The sequence below is a fragment of the Danio rerio genome, chromosome 4, assembly GCF_052040795.2.
Source record: "Danio rerio strain M-AB ecotype USA chromosome 4, GRCz13ab, whole genome shotgun sequence".
Lineage (NCBI taxonomy): Eukaryota > Metazoa > Chordata > Actinopteri > Cypriniformes > Danionidae > Danio > Danio rerio.
Window position 1 is genome coordinate 38,509,388 of NC_141024.2, and position 17,998 is coordinate 38,527,385.

A 17,998-nucleotide genomic window follows, 5' to 3' on the forward strand; every position below is an offset into this window, starting at 1 on the left:
GATGCAGCAACAGGGGCTTTCAGCTTTACCAAAAAGAGAAATACCCATATTTGATGGTGACCCACTGAAATACCACTCTTTTATTAGAGCTTTTGAGAATGGTATTGAGAAAAATATAAATGACAACTGTGACCGTTTGTATTTCTTGGAGCAATATACAAGGGGCCATGCTAAAGCACTTGTGGGGAGCTGTCATTATATGAATCCAGATCGAGGATATTTGAAAGCAAAAACTTTGTTGAAGGAACAGTTTGGGGACGAACAGAAAGTGGCCTCTGCTTATATGGACAAAGCCCTTTTATGGTCTCCAATTAAAACCGAGGATGTGAAGGCTCTGCAGGATTTCAGTTTCTTTTTTAGAGGCTGTTGTAATGCAATGGAGGATGTGCAGTATCTTCATGACTTAGACATGCCTTCTAATATGTTGTGTATTATTAAAAAACTTCCATATAAACTCAGAGATCGATGGAGGAGCCAGGTTTGTGAGCTGCAGGAAAGAAATAACCAGAGAGTTAAGTTCAAAGACATTGCTGATTTCATTGAGAAGCAAGTGAAAATACTAACAGATCCGGTGTTTGGTAACACACAAGACACTACATCAGTAAGTGGAAATAAAGGAATGAACAAACTTAAGTCACAATATCGATCAGGAAACAAAGGAATCAACTTTGCGACCAGTGTGGGCGCTGTGGAAAGTAAATGTCAGTCTGAAAAGAAAAGGAAGGAAATTATAACAACAGATAAGAAAGTGTGTATGTGCTGTGGAGGAGGACACACCCTAGATATGTGTGTACAGCTGGGGAAGATGGTACACGAGAAGAAGATAGGCTTCTTGAGGGAAAATGGTATATGTTTTGGCTGTTTGTGTACAGGAGGACACATCATTAAAAATTGCCGTAAAAGGATTTCCTGTTCAAAGTGTAACCTTAAGCATCCTACAGTACTTCATAGGGAACCTGCACATGTTATTGAGCAGACTGAGAGGAACACAGTGGTGCCTGTTGACAACATGCTGGTGTCAAGTGGTCTTACAGGGGCTGGAGATGAGGACTGCAAGCTACCCATAGTACCGGTTCAGGTAAAATCTAATAAAGGAAGCAAAATTATTAATACCTATGCATTTTTGGGGAGCACTGCAGTGTTTTGTACAGAGAACTTGATGCACAAGCTTCACCTTACAGGAAGGAAGGGGCGTATTCTTCTACGAACCATGGGGCAGGAGAAGGTTGTGAGTAGCAACATTATATCTGGTTTGGAGGTTGCAGCTCTGGAAGGAGATCGTTTTCTTGAGCTGCCAAAAGTTTATACACAAGAGTCCATGCCAGTGCACCGAGGAAATATTCCAACTAATCGGGATATTAAAAGATGGTCTTACTTAAAACACATTCATTTACCTCAGATCGATTCCGAAATAGAACTCCTGATAGGAACCAATGTCCCTAAAGCACTGGAACCATTACAAGTGGTATGCAGTGTAAATGATGGACCATATGCCATTAGAACCATGTTGGGCTGGACTGTTAATGGACCACTGATGGGAGACAGTGGAGAAAGGGTTAACTGGAAACAGCCCCTGGTAATGGTTAATAGAGTATCAGCTGTAAATCTGAATGAGATTTGGCACCAACAGTTTAAAACTGACTTCCCTGAAAACCGTCTCGATGATTATGCTGGTATGTCAAAAGAAGATCAAAAATTCCTAGAACTAGTGAGTAATTCAGTAAAACATGTGAATGGGCACAACCAAATTGCATTACCATTAAGGAGCATTGACGTCAGCATGCCAAAAAACAAGAACATTGTCGAACAGCGTTTGCATCATCTGAAAAGGAGGTTTCAGAAAGATTCATTATTTCATGCTGAATATAACAACTTTATGAATGATCTGCTTCTTAAAGATTATGCTGAGAAGGTGCCTGTAGAGGAACTAGACTGCAGTGATGGAAAGGTATGGTATATACCACACCATGGAGTGTTTCATCCCACCAAGGGAAAGATGAGAGTTGTGTTTGACTGTGCAGCGAGTTATCAAGGAACATCGTTGAATGCTCAGCTCTTACAGGGCCCAGATCTTACGAGTTCTTTGATAGGAGTCATGACTCGTTTTAGAAAGGAACCAGTAGTAATCATGGCTGATGTTGAATCCATGTTTTACCAGGTACGGGTCTCTTCGGATTACTCAGATCTGCTTAGGTTTCTTTGGTGGCCTAATGGAGATGTGGAACAACAACCTGTTGAATACCGTATGAAGGTGCATTTGTTTGGGGCAGCATCATCACCTAGTTGTGCCAATTATGCCCTCAGAAGGTGTGCAGAGGATTATGGATGTCACTACAGTGAGAATGCAGTAGACAAATTATTGAACTCTTTTTATGTAGATGACTGCCTTGTGTCAGTTGTTACAGAGAAGGAAGCAGTGTCACTTTACCAGGAGCTGGTATCTCTGTGTGCCAGGGGTGGGTTTTCCCTCACAAAATGGATAACCAACAGGCCTGGTGTATTGGAAGCTATCCCTGAAAGTCACAGAGCAAGAGGCATGGAAGGGTTAAACATGGAGTTGGATTCATTACCTGTGGAGAGAGTGCTGGGTTTGGAATGGTGCATAAAATCAGACTGTTTTAAGTTCAAGATTGTACTAAAGGATAGACCACTCACCAGAAGAGGAATTCTCTCTACTATCAGTTCAATTTATGACCCTCTGGGAATGCTAAGCCCTGTCATTTTAACAGCAAAGAAAATTCTGAGAGATTTGTGCAGGAGAGAAATTGGCTGGGATGACACTGTGCCGGAGTCCGTGTCAAAGGATTGGCTGAAATGGCTGCAGCAGTTGCATTTGTTGGATGTGTTTAAGGTGGACCGATGTGTGAAACCATCATGCTTTGGAGATGTTGTTACAGCCCAGTTACACCATTTCAGTGATGCCAGTCAGGATGGGTATGGAACAGTGTCTTACCTGTTGCTGAAGAACCAGCATTCAGTAATGCACAGTGCTTTCATCATGGGGAAGGCAAGAGTGGCTCCGTTAAAATCCGTAACCATCCCTAGAATGGAGCTTATTGCTGCTACCATGGCCAGTCGCATGGACATTCTTTGGAGGAAAGAGATGCATATGGATCTTTTGGATTCTGTGTTTTGGACGGACAGTACATCTGTGCTCAAATACATCCGAAATGAAACCTCACGATTCAAAGTTTTCGTTTCTAATCGGATCTCTCAAATCCTGAAAGTTTCCAGTCCTGAGTAGTGGAGGTATGTGGACACTGCAAGCAATCCAGCTGATATGGCATCTAGAGGTGTTAAGGTGGATGTGTTTATTCAAAACACTACATGGGTGTCAGGGCCTCACTTTCTTTTACATCCGGAGAGTGAGTGGCCTGTAAACAAGGAGGACGTCAACTACCTTTCACCTGAAGACCCCGAGGTCAAAAATGTTGCTGCAACAAACGTTACACAACTCAAAGAAGATCCAGTCACTTACCTGATCAAGTATTTTTCTTCCTGGACACGCCTTAAGAAATCTGTAGCATGGTTCTTGAGGATCAAGGACTGGCTCATGTCTTGTTTAAAGGAAACAAGGCACTTTCATCAGACCGTTGTACAGTCTGACAACAATGCACAGCAGAGCTCCTCCGTGACAGAGGAGATTGATTATTTTAAAAGGACAAGCAGTAAACTTACAGTGGAGGACTTGGACCGGGCTGAGCTTGCCATCATTAAATTCTGTCAGGGACAGAGATTTCCTGAAGAGCTAGCCAGTCTGGAGAAAGGGCAACATATTAAAATATCCAGTCACCTCCATAAACTCTGTCCACAGCTGCAAGATGGAATCCTGAGAGTTGGTGGTCGTCTCTGTAGGTTGGCTATGCCTGTGGAAGTTAAACACCCTATAATATTAACAAAAGATCTTCACATTTCAGAACTCTTGCTGAGACATATCCATCAGGAAGTACTGGATAACTGGTGTGAGTGTAGCCATAAGGAAAGTACTGTCCAAATGCATTGTCTGTCACCGTCTAAATGCTCTGCCAGTTTACCAGTAAATGGCAGACTTGCCACACGAAAGAATAGTCCCAGATGAACCACCATTTACTCGGGTGGGAGTGGACTATTTTGGACCTTTTGAGGTTAAGAGCCGAAGGAGCATGGTAAAGCGGTATGGGTTTATATTTACCTGTCTTGCCATCAGAGCTGTACACCTTGAGGTTGCTCCATCTCTGGATACGGACTCATTCATTAATGCACTCAGGCGTTTCATTTCCAGAAGGGGACAGGTGCGAGAGATCTGTTCAGATAACGGAACTAATTTTGTAGGTGCAGAACGTGAGTTGAAAGCTGCTATTAAACAGTGGAACCAGGGGCAGATCAATGATCTTTTGCTGCAGAAGGGAATCAAATGGAGTTTTAACCCACCGGCTGGCTCTCATCATGGAGGATCATGGGAGAGGTTAATAAGATCAGTGCGTAAAGTCCTTAATTCAATGTTTAAGGTGCAAAACCTGGATGAAGAAGGTCTTCACACAGTGCTCTGTGAGATTGAAGCCATCATCAACAGCCGTCCAATCACCAAGGCTTCCATGGATCCAAATGACCTGGAAGCACTAACTCCAAACCACTTGTTGCAGTTAAAGACTTCACCATCATTACCCCCAGGGTTGTTCCAACCGACAGACATGTATGCACTTAGGAGGTGGAAACAGGTACAATACATGTCCGATCTATTCTGGAAGAGATGGGTTAAGGAATACTTACCTCAGCTACAGGAGCGTTAGAGATGGATTGGAGTTAAGAGGAACCTCGTTGTGGGAGATCTTGTGATCATTATGGACAGCACAGCTCCTAGAAATTCTTGGCCAACAGGTCGAGTGATCCAAACCTTCCCAGACCGAAGAGGATTTGTCCGTCAAGTACGGATTAAAACAAAAACCAGCTGTTTGGAAAGACCTATTACCAAGGTCTGCTTGCTGCAGGAGGCTGAGTTTGATTAAATATGAACTACAGTTAAATTATTTTCTTTTTTTTTGATAATTCCTTTTGTGGATTATTTTTTTTGTTTTTTTTTTGTGGATTTTGCCATTAGGACACAAAGAAGAAAAGTATGGACATTTTACTGTTGGACTTTACAGTTGAACTTTTGTGTGTTTGATTTATGTCTCCTATCTGTAATTTTGGATAATTATTATGTGGTGATCTAATAATTAGGGGCTGGTGTATAGGAGCCATATTACTTTTCATTTAATTATAATGTTTATTTGTATACTGATTGGTTTGGGTTTCACAGTGATGTTTTATGTTTTGGTCACGTGGGCATAACTGGCACCTGCTCGAACATATAAAGCGCGTGCACAATCACACAGGTAGAGGAGAGAAGGAGAGTGGGGTAGCCGTATTTTTTGTTGACCGCAAACAGCAGCGCAAACAGCAGCGCAAACCAAGCAACGCAAAACTGTATCACAACGGCACACGCAACAATCATCACACCAACGCAATAATCGGCACCATACAAAACAGGTATTCAAAGACACAAATTGCTGTATTGTTTTTTCATGCTTCAAGTTACATAAAGTTTTCCATATAACATCTTGGGCTCAGTGTCTCTGTCTAAAGCCACCAGCGCGTCACAAATATAAAGGACCCTCACTGCCTCTCGAGCGACTTATAGGAGGCATCAGGAAGTCGCAATACATGTCATATTGTTTCTTGTTGATTACAGTGTACACATTGCCCAGTTAAGTGTTTCCCTATTTTATATAAAATATGGTTAAGTCCAGTATGACCTATTCTCATCTGAGTTATAATCGTACTTCCCTATGATTTCTGTTCTCCCTTCTTCCAGCAACGACTTGTTTATGTATATTTTATAGATGTCTGCCTGTTTCCCAGTATAATTGCCATACTGATTGTCCTTAATTTAATTTTAGCTTCTGCTTTACTCAATGGGACTTCTAGATCTACTTCACTAATTCTGAGAGCTTGTTTGGCCAAAATGTCCGCCTTTTCATTGCCTTCCACACCTACGTGGGCAGGAACCCAAATGAAATATACAGATTTGCCCATCGTTTTAATATAATGTGTCTTACAGAGTATGTGAACTCTATTATTACTGCAAAACATCAGAATGTTATTTCGCTTTACGTCCATATAGGAGTCATTCAATCTTTCAACACTTAGTCTTAGTGGATTATATAAATTAAACAAAATTGTGTTAAAATGTTTGGAGTAAAAGTTTTGATCAACTTCAAATACTGAAAGTCTTTGTATGTGAGAGAGATAGCAGATGTTGTGTGAGGTGGAAAATGAAGGAGAAATGTATCATGCCATGACTGCAACAGTGAGTGGCAAAAAATACTGAAAAAAAAGACTTTGCCAACAGATTAAAAAACAAATCTTGATTCTATTATTTCTGAAACTCAGTCTGGGTTTATAAAAGGCCGCCATGTTTCTAATAACATAACCTTAGTTTTGGATTTGCTCGATTATGCTGATTCTATTCATTCAGATGGTCTCATTCTTTTTCTTGATTTTTATAAAGCCATTGATACGGTTGACCACCAGTTTCTGTTTTTGAGCATTGAGGTTATTTGGATTTGGGGAAACTTTTGTTAACACGATGGCTATGTTTTATAAAGGAATCAATAGTTAAGTGATTGTTAATTTTAATACTTCTAATGGATTTGATATTTTGTGTGGTATTAGGCAGGACTGTCCAATCTATTCCTTTTCATTTTTATTAGTTTTTATTAGTCCTTAAGCATTGTGCAAAATCAAGATTTGAAAAAAATTCTGTTTTTGAGAGGAAGATTAAGATTTCACAACTGGCAGATGACACCACTTTATTTCTAAAAGATGACTCAAACGTATGAAAGGCTTTAAATTTAATTTCTGATATCTCAAGTGTTTCTGGTCTAAAGCTGAATATCTCCAAATGTCAGATAATGCCTGAGACAGCACTTGAATTTTTTTTTTTGTCTAGGATCAGCAAAACTAAAAATATTCTTAATTCCTGGCTACAATGGGACCTGTCATTATATGGAAGAGGGTCTTTCTCATTTTGTATATCCGACTTTATCTTTATTTGTTGAAAACAAAGTGGCCAAAGAAATTAATACGGTTTTCTTGAAATTTATCTGGAAGAACAAACCTCTTAAATTAAAAAAGGAAGTTCTTTCTAATAGTAAAGCAGAGGGGGTGTCAATTTATTAGATTTTTCTGACACCATATACATTTTTAAAATTAATTGGATAAAGAGATGCCTAACCAATCCAACGTCTATTTGTTTTTTTTATTCCCAACTGCTTTTTTGTCAAAATCTGTAGTCTTTTGTTTCTTCTTAAATTTAATTTTCTTCCCTACAAGCTATCTTTAGCTTTGTCTAATTTCCACCAGCAATGTCTGCTTGCTTGGAAGCTTGGTTATGTTCACAATTTTTCTCCCCACCGATTATTCTTATGGAATAACCGAGATATTACAATCAGAAACAAATCGTTATTTTTCCATAGTTGGTTTCAAAATAATATTAAATGGATCCTTTGCTTGTTTGATGATGCAGGAAACATTCTTTCATGAACCATTTATAACCTACCACTGTTTTCCAACTTCTCCTAATGAATTTAATAAAGTTGTTAAGGCAATATCACCCGGTTTAGTTCACCTATTTAAAAGTCATTGTACATTTAACTGTAAATTTGCTTTTAGAAGGTGTTAGTCTGTTAGATAAGAAACGTAACAATAGCTTAGGAAAATAGGAAAATTTTGTCTAGAGGAAAGTTTTACTGGAGGTCTTTGGTTAAGGATATAGACTGGAATAGAACCTGGCTTTTACCTGGGAAATATTGCATTTTCCGACAAGGCAAAAGAAATGCATTTTAAAATTTTCCATAAAATCTACCCTGTAAAATTTAGTATTTAAAGTTTTTTGGACATCGACAGCTCCTGTTCTTTCTGCAAACAAGCAGAGGAAACACTACTACAGGGGTGGCCAACCCTGTTCCTGTAAAGCCACCTTCCTGCAGATTTCAGTTGCTACCCATATCAAACACACCTGAAGCAATAAACTAAGACCTGAACACCAGGTGATAATTACAGGCAGGTGTGTTAGATATGGGTTGCAACTGAAATCTGCAGGAAGGTGGCTCTCCAGGAACAGGGTTGGCCACCCCTGCACTACTACATGTTTTTTGATTGTCCAATATCCAAGCATTTTTGGTCACTTCTAAATTCTCATATATCTGCTTCTGCCAATGCTGTGAATTGCTTTAATCTAAAAGACTTTAAAAGAGCCAAAAGCTAAATATCTGGAACGCATCATACTTTTTTATCTTATATGGCAAATTTTTCATTCACAAACAGAAATGCACAAATATTTACCCATGCTTTGTTTATTTTAGAATAGAATTTAACTTCCTCCTAAAATCACTTTATATTATTAAGAATAATACAAGAAAAATCTAAGATTCCTAAAATATTATGCAGATGTATTTAAAGAAGATGCTCAATTTTGCTTTCCTTACGGTTATTTGATTAAGCGTCATTGTAATTTCATTCATTTAATTTTGTTTGTTTAATTTATTAATTTTAGTATTAGTATTATTAGTCTAAATCTATTAATATTTTTCTCTTTCTGTCTAATGGTATTATTTGTATTTGTATGTGATTTTAGATATTTTTTCTTATGACTATGTAAATTATTGCTCTTTTTAAAGATCTGTCTGACTTTGTTATGATGTGCTTGAATTGTCAGTTTAAGCATTAATAGAAAAAAAGTTATTCTACTGGAGAAAGGTTTGTTTTAAAGCTTTTACACAGATATATAAAGCGATTGATTAAAGTTTCAGGTTTTTCATCCAATACTACATGATGTACCTGCTGTTGACAATATTATTTTAACCCTTTATACAACGTAATACTATCTTACTCAAAGTAAAGAGGACTATTGAACAACGTACGTGTATTAAGTGTCTTAATGAAGGTTTACTTTATTAAATAGCATAGTTTCACTTTATTCTAAGTATACATCACTATATATAAGAAATGGAGTACTAGTATTAATCAGCTCATTTGTGGCTGTTGTTTCTTGCTCAGACTTACCGGATTTCTTTTTGTTAATTACTTCATATAAAGAAACTGTTGAAGAGAAGTTATTTTGTTTCTGTTCATAGTTTTATTTATTTTAAACAGGACATTTTTATTGCTTTGTTAATTTGTTAAAAGTGTCCAAACGCAGAGAAAAACTATATATAATAAGTCATGACTCATGACTAAGAGTAAGTGGCAAAAAAGTAAAAAAAAGACTTTTATTTTGGCGTGACTTGTGACGTCATAAGCCTGCGCCGCTCTCGCGCTGTGATTCAACTGGAGAAAGGTTTGTTTTGAAGCGTTTAGCCTTATATAAAGCGATTGATTAAAGTTTCAGTGTTTTCATTCAGTGCTAAATTATGTACCTGTTGACAATATTATTTTAACCCTTATACAAAGTAGTACTATTTACTAAAACTTACAGTAATGAGGTCTATTTTTTGAATAAAGATAGGATAAACTTTTTGTTCCAGAGAGGAAATTTGTCTTGTGCAAAAAAGTGCTATAAACAGACAATACACAGCAAATTCATTGGTGTTAAATTTCAAGTGTTGAGGTAATTCAGAGTAAAGTGTTAAAATTCTAGAGTTAGATCGGCATTAGAAGCTGATTTGCCTCCTTGTCACACAGAGTAACATGTATCTACCTTTGTAGAAAACCCTTGTATTTGAGAAACTAATCAGAGTGTCTGAAATCTCGCCACACCCTCATTCACCTGGCCCTTAAATTAGTCAATTAGTTTAGTCCACTAGACAGAGGGAATGACCACAAATAAGTGAATTGAGACACCTGCTGTTGAACACCTGCTGTTAACAAGCACAATCACTGAAGGAATAAGAAATTGAAGGAAGAAATAAAACTACAGACACAGCCTCACACCAAACCAACTGAATTAAAACAGAGGATTAAACAACTCCATTAAATAATAGTATAAGCAGCTTCACTGATTACAGTTTGACTTCATTTATGTAAGAATATTTTTTTTATTAAAAATATTTCATTTGACCTCACCATCATAGAGATCAGAGGCTGCTTATTTGAGCTCTTGAAGCTTTACACTGATATCCTAATGTTTCTCTGACTGTTATAGCTGTGTTTCTTAAACTCATCAGCTATAGCAAGAAAGATCAAGAGAAACTATACTGTTTATGGTTAATTGTTATAGATATAATTTCAGGTGTTTAATAAGTTGATTCATAAAGATATGCAAATATAGTTGTATTAAAACTGCATGGGACAATACTTCTGGCAGTCTGCTGCTCTTCATAGAAAATTCAACAAACAATTAGGATGCAATTAATAATTAGAGTGTCATGCACTAAACATTCAAGCTCCAAATTACTCTTTATGACACACAGGCATCAAGAATCAGGACATGAACCTCAACCGTGGTTGCTGAAAAAAAAAAAAAAAAGAGCTGCATAGTTCATGCCGCAATGCATGCTGGGTGCCAGCATAGTACAAAGCTCCCAGCATGCATTGCAGCATGAATAAATTATGCAGCTTTATGTTTTTACAATCTCTTTCTTTTTCTTTATTTTGTGTTGTTTTTGGGAGGTGATATTTCAGTTGTGTTTTTTTTTACTTGATTTTTATTTTTTGTTTGTCACCATCATTGAGATTCAAAGACTAATTGTTGATGTCTGGGTGTTTTTAAGTTCTGCCATAGATCAACCATTCTCATTGTAAATATTGGTTTTTATTTTTATATATATTATTGGAGCTTCAGTGGTTTCATTTATGTATATTATTTATTTCTCACACATAATTAATATGATACTGAATTAAAAACAAGCAGGAAAGGATGGCTATATTATCATAAATAACTTCTTCAGACTGTCATTTTAATTTTCTTTCAGCTTTCCATGCTATATGCATAAATATTGTAATTAACACTAACTATAGCAGCCAAAATAAAAGACATTTATTGTAAGAAGTTGAAGAGCTTGACTAAAGCAGACTCTGTCCTCCATCATGGTGACTTCAAATGAACAACAGAAATTTCATTAAGAGTTTTTGTTCACATGACAGAAATCAAGTCAAAGGTCAGTAATAGGTGAAGCTCCATGATAAGTTGTTTAATTTGATGAGTTTTTTTTTAAAGATGTTGAAAAATAACATTTTTTATTGTGTAATTTGTTTTATTTTTATTGATTATTATTTTATTTAGAGTTTTTTTTTTCTCAGTTGATTTCATCTTTGGTTTTGGCTTGTGTTTTTCTGTCCTTCAGTGATTCTGCTTGTTAACAGTTGTTCATCAACAATTCTCAATCCTCCTTTAATTAGACACTTAATTGTCTCATTAACTTCATCACTGTCTAAGTGTTCAGCCCTCTGTAGTGAGGACACTAGTGAGGATTTTGCTCTGGAATTTAAGGCTTACGTGTGTTCGAATGAAAAATACAGACTATGGGATTTGTTTTTAACAGAAATATTCTGGAAACTGAATTTACGAATCTAAAATGTTGAAAACAGCAGATTTCTGGCAACCACTGCTGCCAGTATTTTGACATACATTTAACAGATATTTTACACAATAAGAGTTTGCTAATTAACACTCTGGGTGTTAAAAATTTTAACACTTTTAAAAATGTTATTTTAACACTTATAGTGGTTCCCATATAAACACTGAGGGAGTGTTAATTTTAACTCTAAGGTAGTTAAATCTACCAAATCTAAAATTTGCAGTGTGAGATCGATAAAAAAATACAGACTGTTGAATGTGCTTTTAACAGAAATATTCTGTGAACTGAATTTATGAATGTGAAAAACAGCAGATTACTGGCAACCACAGCTGCTGGTATTTTTACGTAAAATCTAAAAATGAAAAAAAAGAAAGAAAAACAGCAAAATGGTTTTTGTGTCACCATTGTGGAGGATAATAGCGTCTCTGTTCAAGTCCAAGATGAACTGAGAAAATTTGATGTTATGCTGTATCTTCTTTTGTTTAAAGGTAACTGTGTAGTTACTAATGCAGTCAAAATCTGTTTGCTACTTGCCATCACACATGAAAACATTATTGCATCTAAAGACTTTACATTTTTTTGCACTAAGCTATGATTTTGTAAACTGAATATTGTATTAGTTCATGAAATATGGTTATTTTTTGTAAATTTATACAGTTCTATAAAACTTCCATGTTTTTCACAAAAAGATTCTGGCAGCCACAGCTGCTGGTATTTTTTCGGAAATTGAACAGATATTTTACACAACAAGAGTTTGCTAATTAACACTCTCTTGGTGTTGACAATGTTAACACTTTCAAAAGTGTTATTTTTAACACGTATAGTGATTCCCATATAAACTCTGAGGGAGTGTTAATTTTAACTCCAAGGTAGTTAAATCTACTATCTAAAATTTGCTGTGAAGATAAATAAAACAAACAAAACAATTAAGAAGATACTTGAATAAAGTAAAAGTGTGTATTAAGTGTTTTAATGAAAGTTTAATTGATTGAATAGCACAATGTCATTCCATTATAAATATACATCACTATATATAAGAAATGGAGTACTAGTTTTAATCAGCTGATCAGTGGCTATTGTTTCTTGATCAGACATATCTGATTTTTGTTTGTTAATTACTCTCATATAAAGAAACTGTTAAAGCAAATGTTAAAGATAAGTTTGTTTCTGTTCATTGTTTTGTTCATTTTAAACAGAATAAAGTGTGCAAACACAGAGGAAATCTCCTGCTGAAGCGACTGATCTCCACACTGTTATAAAGATGGTGTTTATTAAAGAGGAGAGTGAAGATGTGAAGATTGAAGAAACATTCACAGTCAAACAGGAAGATCTGCAAGAACAAACAGGTTAATTTTTATTCTCAAAGACCAACTCAGTCATTTGATCCTCATTCAGATATATTTTAATAATAAGAATACTAAATTAAATCCATCTTGCAGCCCTGAGTGTGCTGCCTAGTTCTCCTAAATGCACATAAGCACTCATTGAAAGACAGGAATGAGTTTCTTTCTTGTTGCTTGTTCTCGTGTCTTTTGTCATTATTTTATGTATTATTAGTCTCCCATTTTCTCTACCTTCTTAAGGTTGTTGCTTTTTTTGTTCTCCTACTGTTTGTAAGGTGTCCTTGAGCACTAAAAACGTCCTTGGGCACTAATGCCGTTTTAAAATTATTATTGAACAAATCCTTATATTTGCGTGTCACACTCACTATACAAATTTATCAGGACTTACTGAAAATGGAAAGGATTGGAAGGACATTTGCTGTGCACTATCATTGATAGGGAAAAGGAGACTCTTTGCTAGATTGACTTTTTATCCAGAAGCATTTCCAAATTCTGAAATTATTGTAAGAGCTTTTGGAATACATGTTTCTGGATTTGACAGAAAAAGAAGATCATCCACATATAGCAGGAGCTTTTGTTTATGTCCCTCTCTGAAAATTCCTTGCAAGCCATCTGAGTTCCTTAATACAGTTGCAAGAGGTTCAATGGCAATGTCAAAGAGCAGAGGGCAGCCCTGTCTCGTTCTTCTAGAGAGTGGAAAGCCTTTAGAAATAATATTATTTGTTTGAATCGATGCTTGGGGCCTGGAATATAAAATTTTAACCAAGGAACAGAATCCAGGATCAAAACCAATTTTTTTAAGCGCTGTAAAAAAATAGATCTACTCTATTCTATCAAATGCCTTATGGGCATCTAAGGAAAGAGTGATTCCGAAACAAGAGCTTCAGCAAATACCTTGCACAAAAGGGGTGTTAGCTTGGCAGTAAACTTCTTATAAAACTCGGACGGGAAGCCATTGGGGTCTGGTGCTTTTCCAGTTTTCAATTTTTTGATTGCATTTTCAATTACAGAAGGTGTTAAATTTCCTTCTAATGCCAACTAATCTAAATCACAAAGGCATGGTTATTCTAAATAATAAAAAAAGCTCTCACGTTCAATCTCGTTTACCTCAGAGCTGTAAACTGTTTTATTTAAGTTTTTTAATTGATCATTAATTCTCTGTTGATCAGTAATAATACTGCCATCATCCTTACTAACTGCTGCTATAAAACCAGCTGCTGAGGATTGTTTCAGTTGGTAACACAATAACCTGCCTGCTTATTTCCCTTGTTCACAATGAATCTGGCGTGAATCTTATGTGGAGATCCTCTGCATTTTCATCTGTCAGGGAGTCATATTCCGCTTGCAGAAGGAGTCTTTTCTTATGGAGCTCTTCGGAAGGTGATGTTGAGTGTTGCTGATCAATTGTATTAATTTTTATTTATAATCTCTGTAAGCCGTTTTGACTTTCACTATTTAAATTTTAATTGCACTAGCTTAATCTAAAATTTGTCCTCGTATATATGTTTCTGAGTATCCCATAGGATGCTATAACTTATCTCTGGGGATTCCTTTGTCTTAAGGAAGAAATCAATTTGAGCATCAATAAATTTTACAAAATCATCGTCTGCCAAGAGTTTTGAGTTAAACCGCCATGTACGTTGAAGGATTACATTGCCTGGAAAACATAGCTTTAGTGAGACTGGACAATAGTCCGAAATAACAATACTACCATACTCTGCTTCTGACATTAAGGGAAGTAACTGCTTGTCCAGGAGAAAATGGTCAATCCTGGAATAGGTTTGATGCACTGGTGAATAGAGGAAAAATTGCTTGGAAGATTGATATTTAAATCTCCAGGGGTCACTTACATTATATGTCTGAAGAAAGGAGTTGATACATTGTGCTGGCTAACTTAATGTATTACTCGAAGAGCTAGATCGGTCCAAAATTGGGTGCAAAACACAATTTAAATCGCCTCCTAAAATTAAATTGTGTCGAGACTAGGCAAAATTGAAAATAAATCTCTGAAAGATTTTTCATTGTCCCAATTAGAAGCATACACATTGGCCAGGACCACAGACATGTTAAAAAGTTAACCTTGGATTATTATGTATCTGCCATTTTTATCCAACACATTTGACTCCAAAACAAACTGTACATTCTTATGTATGAGAACAGCAACGCCCCTTCTTTTGCTGTTAAAATTAGAATGATATATTTGTGTATAGCCTCCTCTATTATGTTTAGAATAGTTTTTTTTCAACAGATGTGTCTCCTGTGAATATACAATATCGGATTTTTACTTATTAAGATGTGCGAACACCTTGTTTTGTTTCACTGGGTGATTTAGCCCCCACACATTCCAACTGGTAAAGTTTGTCTTTACTCCACCCATTTTATGGAGGGCTGTCGAAAACATTTATCAGAAGCATCTAAAAGGAATCTGTGGGTTTTGTATGTAGGGAGATGTGTGGGGGAGAGAGGAAAAAAAAGAGAAAAAAGAAAAAAAATGGGGTGATCACACAAACACTTATAAACACGAAACAACACAACATTGAAACCTTGCATGTAAACTTGCTCACACTTCCAGCTACTCCCACTCTTAACTAGCTTACCATGTGGGATCTTACATATAAAACAAAACCATTTGAACAGCTCTTGATGTTTTAATACGAAGCTACACCATTATTGACAAAACATACTTGAGAGCTAGAAATAACAACGAACATGCTATAGTGGTAATTTAAAAGTTAACCGGAGATTGACATTAACATTTGTATTGTCTTTGACAGCCCAGTGTACTGTCGTGATTGCCTTCATTTCAATGGCTTTCTTCAAAATATCCTCTTGTTCGGAAAAGTAGTGGCATTTAATTACGAAGGCGCATGGCAGTTCCTTGTCGTCCACTGGTTTGCTGCGTATAGTGATTTGAGCGGGGAGACCTCTCCTCAAGATCTTCGCTTTGGTCTCAGCAGAGCCAGCTTCTTTTTTCAAGATACTAAACTCTTTTTCCAGCGTAGTAAGAGAGTCAGAGTATCCACCCAACACAGACTCCAGACCAGTCACTCGCTCTTTCGCTGCATCCACTCTGGTGTTAACCACTCTTCCACTTCCACTCTTGCTTTTTCTAAGATGAAGGCACGTGCACACGCTGCGGCTTCTCTCTTTCTCGACAAGACAGTGTTTTTGTGTTCTTTGTCATGTACGTCCTCGCTGCGTTTATCTGTGCTTAAGCGCACATATAGTCTTAAATTTTTGCTCGACATCGGCAGAACCAAACTTTACAAGTTAAACTCCGCAGACACGGAGGAGCTGCAAAATCTCCGTTTGCTCCAGAGGCCTACTCATCCTCCGACCCCCACTTCAACACCTCGCCCACAATGGAGGCAAGAGAAAGCAGAAGAGGGGCAAGCGTTGGGGGATCTGAACTAGGCTAGCGACTAACCCACACAAACCTGCTATTCCCTTCATCATTCTAGCGAACGTACGCTTGCTAGACAACAAACTGGACTATAGCCATCTACTTCGTTCATCTTAAAAGACTGTAAAGAACTGTTGTGCATTTGTGTTTACAGAAACTTGGCTCAGTGACTATGTTCTGGACATTGCGGTTCCAGTCGTGATACCATTGTAGTCTGCAAAAACTGCTTGCCACTGGTGAAGTTTATGGTTTTAAAGTGCCAGCCGTTTTATCTACAGAGGGAATAAACAGCCATACTGCTTTTTTCTGTTTACATCCCTCCCAGCTCCAATGCCAACAACATGACTGAGGCACTGAAAGACCTGTACCTGCACATCAGTGAGCAGCCTACAGCCCACCCAGATGCTTTTCTCATCCTGGCTGGGGACTTTAACCATGCAGACCTAAAAAGTGTGTTTCCAAAAATACACCAACACACAGACTTTCCAACACGGGCAATAACACACTGGTCTTTGTTTACACCACACAGAGAGGAGCTTCCAGCTTGTGATGCAGCATATTAAGTCTGTCCTGCCCCCTCCTTGGACCCCTTTCAGTTTACATATCGGTCCTACCACTCGACTGATGACGCCATCTCCACTGCACTTCACTCAGCGCTCACACATCTGGACAAAACAGACTCCTACATCCGAATGCTGTTCATAGACTTCAGTTCAGCAATTAACACTATCATCCCACAACAGCTCACTCAAAAACTGGTCCAGCTGTCAGAGTAACACCTCTCTGTGTAACTAGCTGCTGGATTTTCTCAGCGGAAGACCACAAGCAGTACTGGCCGACAGTAACACATCCAGCACCATCACTCTAAACACTGGGGCCTCTCAGGGATGCTGAGCCCTATCCTCTTCACTTTTCTGATTCATGACTGTGCACCATCTCACAACTCCAATCTTTTCATGATATTTGCGGATGACACAACTGTGGTAGGTCTCATCAACAAAAACGATTAGAAAAACTACAGAAGCAAGGTGAGCCATCTGGCCGAGTGGTGCAGAGACAACAATCTCTTCTTTAATGTGGAAAAGACAAAGGAGATAGTTATTGACTTCAAGAAAGTGCACACTCTGCATGCTTCAATGACCATTAACAGTGCGTCTGTGGAGCATGTGAGCAGCACTAAGTTCCTGGGTGTACAAATCACTGAGTATCTCTCCTGGACAAAAAAATCACAGCTACTTCCTCCACAAACTTAAAAGAGCAAGATCACCAGCCTCAATCATGCAGACCTTCTACAGAGGCACAATTGAGAGCATCCTGACCAGCTGCATCACTGTGTGGTTTGGAGCCTGCAATGCATCCTGCAGGAAAACTCTTCAGCGCATAGTGAGAACAGCTGAGAAGATCATTGGTGTCCCTCTACCCTTCCTCCAGGACATTTACAGCACCCGTCTCACCCGAAAAGCCCTCTGCATAACAGCAGACCTCACTTACCCAATGCATAGCTTCTTCAGTCTGCTGCCATCAGGGTGGAGAATGCGAAGTCTCCAGGCCAGGACCAACAGACTGCAAGACAGCTTTATCCATCAGGCTGTCAGGAAGCTGAACCCTCTCCCAACTCTGCCACCACTCCCCTCTCCCTCCACATGCATTTTTGGACTCTGACACACATGAAAACACACACACATGCACACATTCATCTGCACTGGTCACTTTAT

General features: G+C 37.7%; 1 protein-coding gene across 2 annotated transcripts in view; it reads left to right on the forward strand.

The window, feature by feature from the left end:
* Positions 1-9,328: 9,328 nt before the first annotated feature.
* The window catches only part of LOC137491092 (uncharacterized), a 52,982-nt gene continuing 44,312 nt past the window's right edge, over positions 9,329-17,998 (forward strand). The window contains exons 1-3 of one of the 2 annotated variants that reach the window (XR_015483352.2): positions 9,329-9,358; positions 12,734-13,232; positions 13,552-15,996. Coding sequence is in view for 1 of the 2 variants with exons in the window: in XM_087248830.2 (XP_087104956.1) it covers positions 12,799-12,883 (85 nt within the window). In the remaining variant the exon portion in view is untranslated. Of the gene's footprint in view, positions 9,359-12,733; positions 13,233-13,551; positions 15,997-17,998 lie in introns of those variants that run through there. The other variant, XM_087248830.2, reaches the window with a different exon arrangement.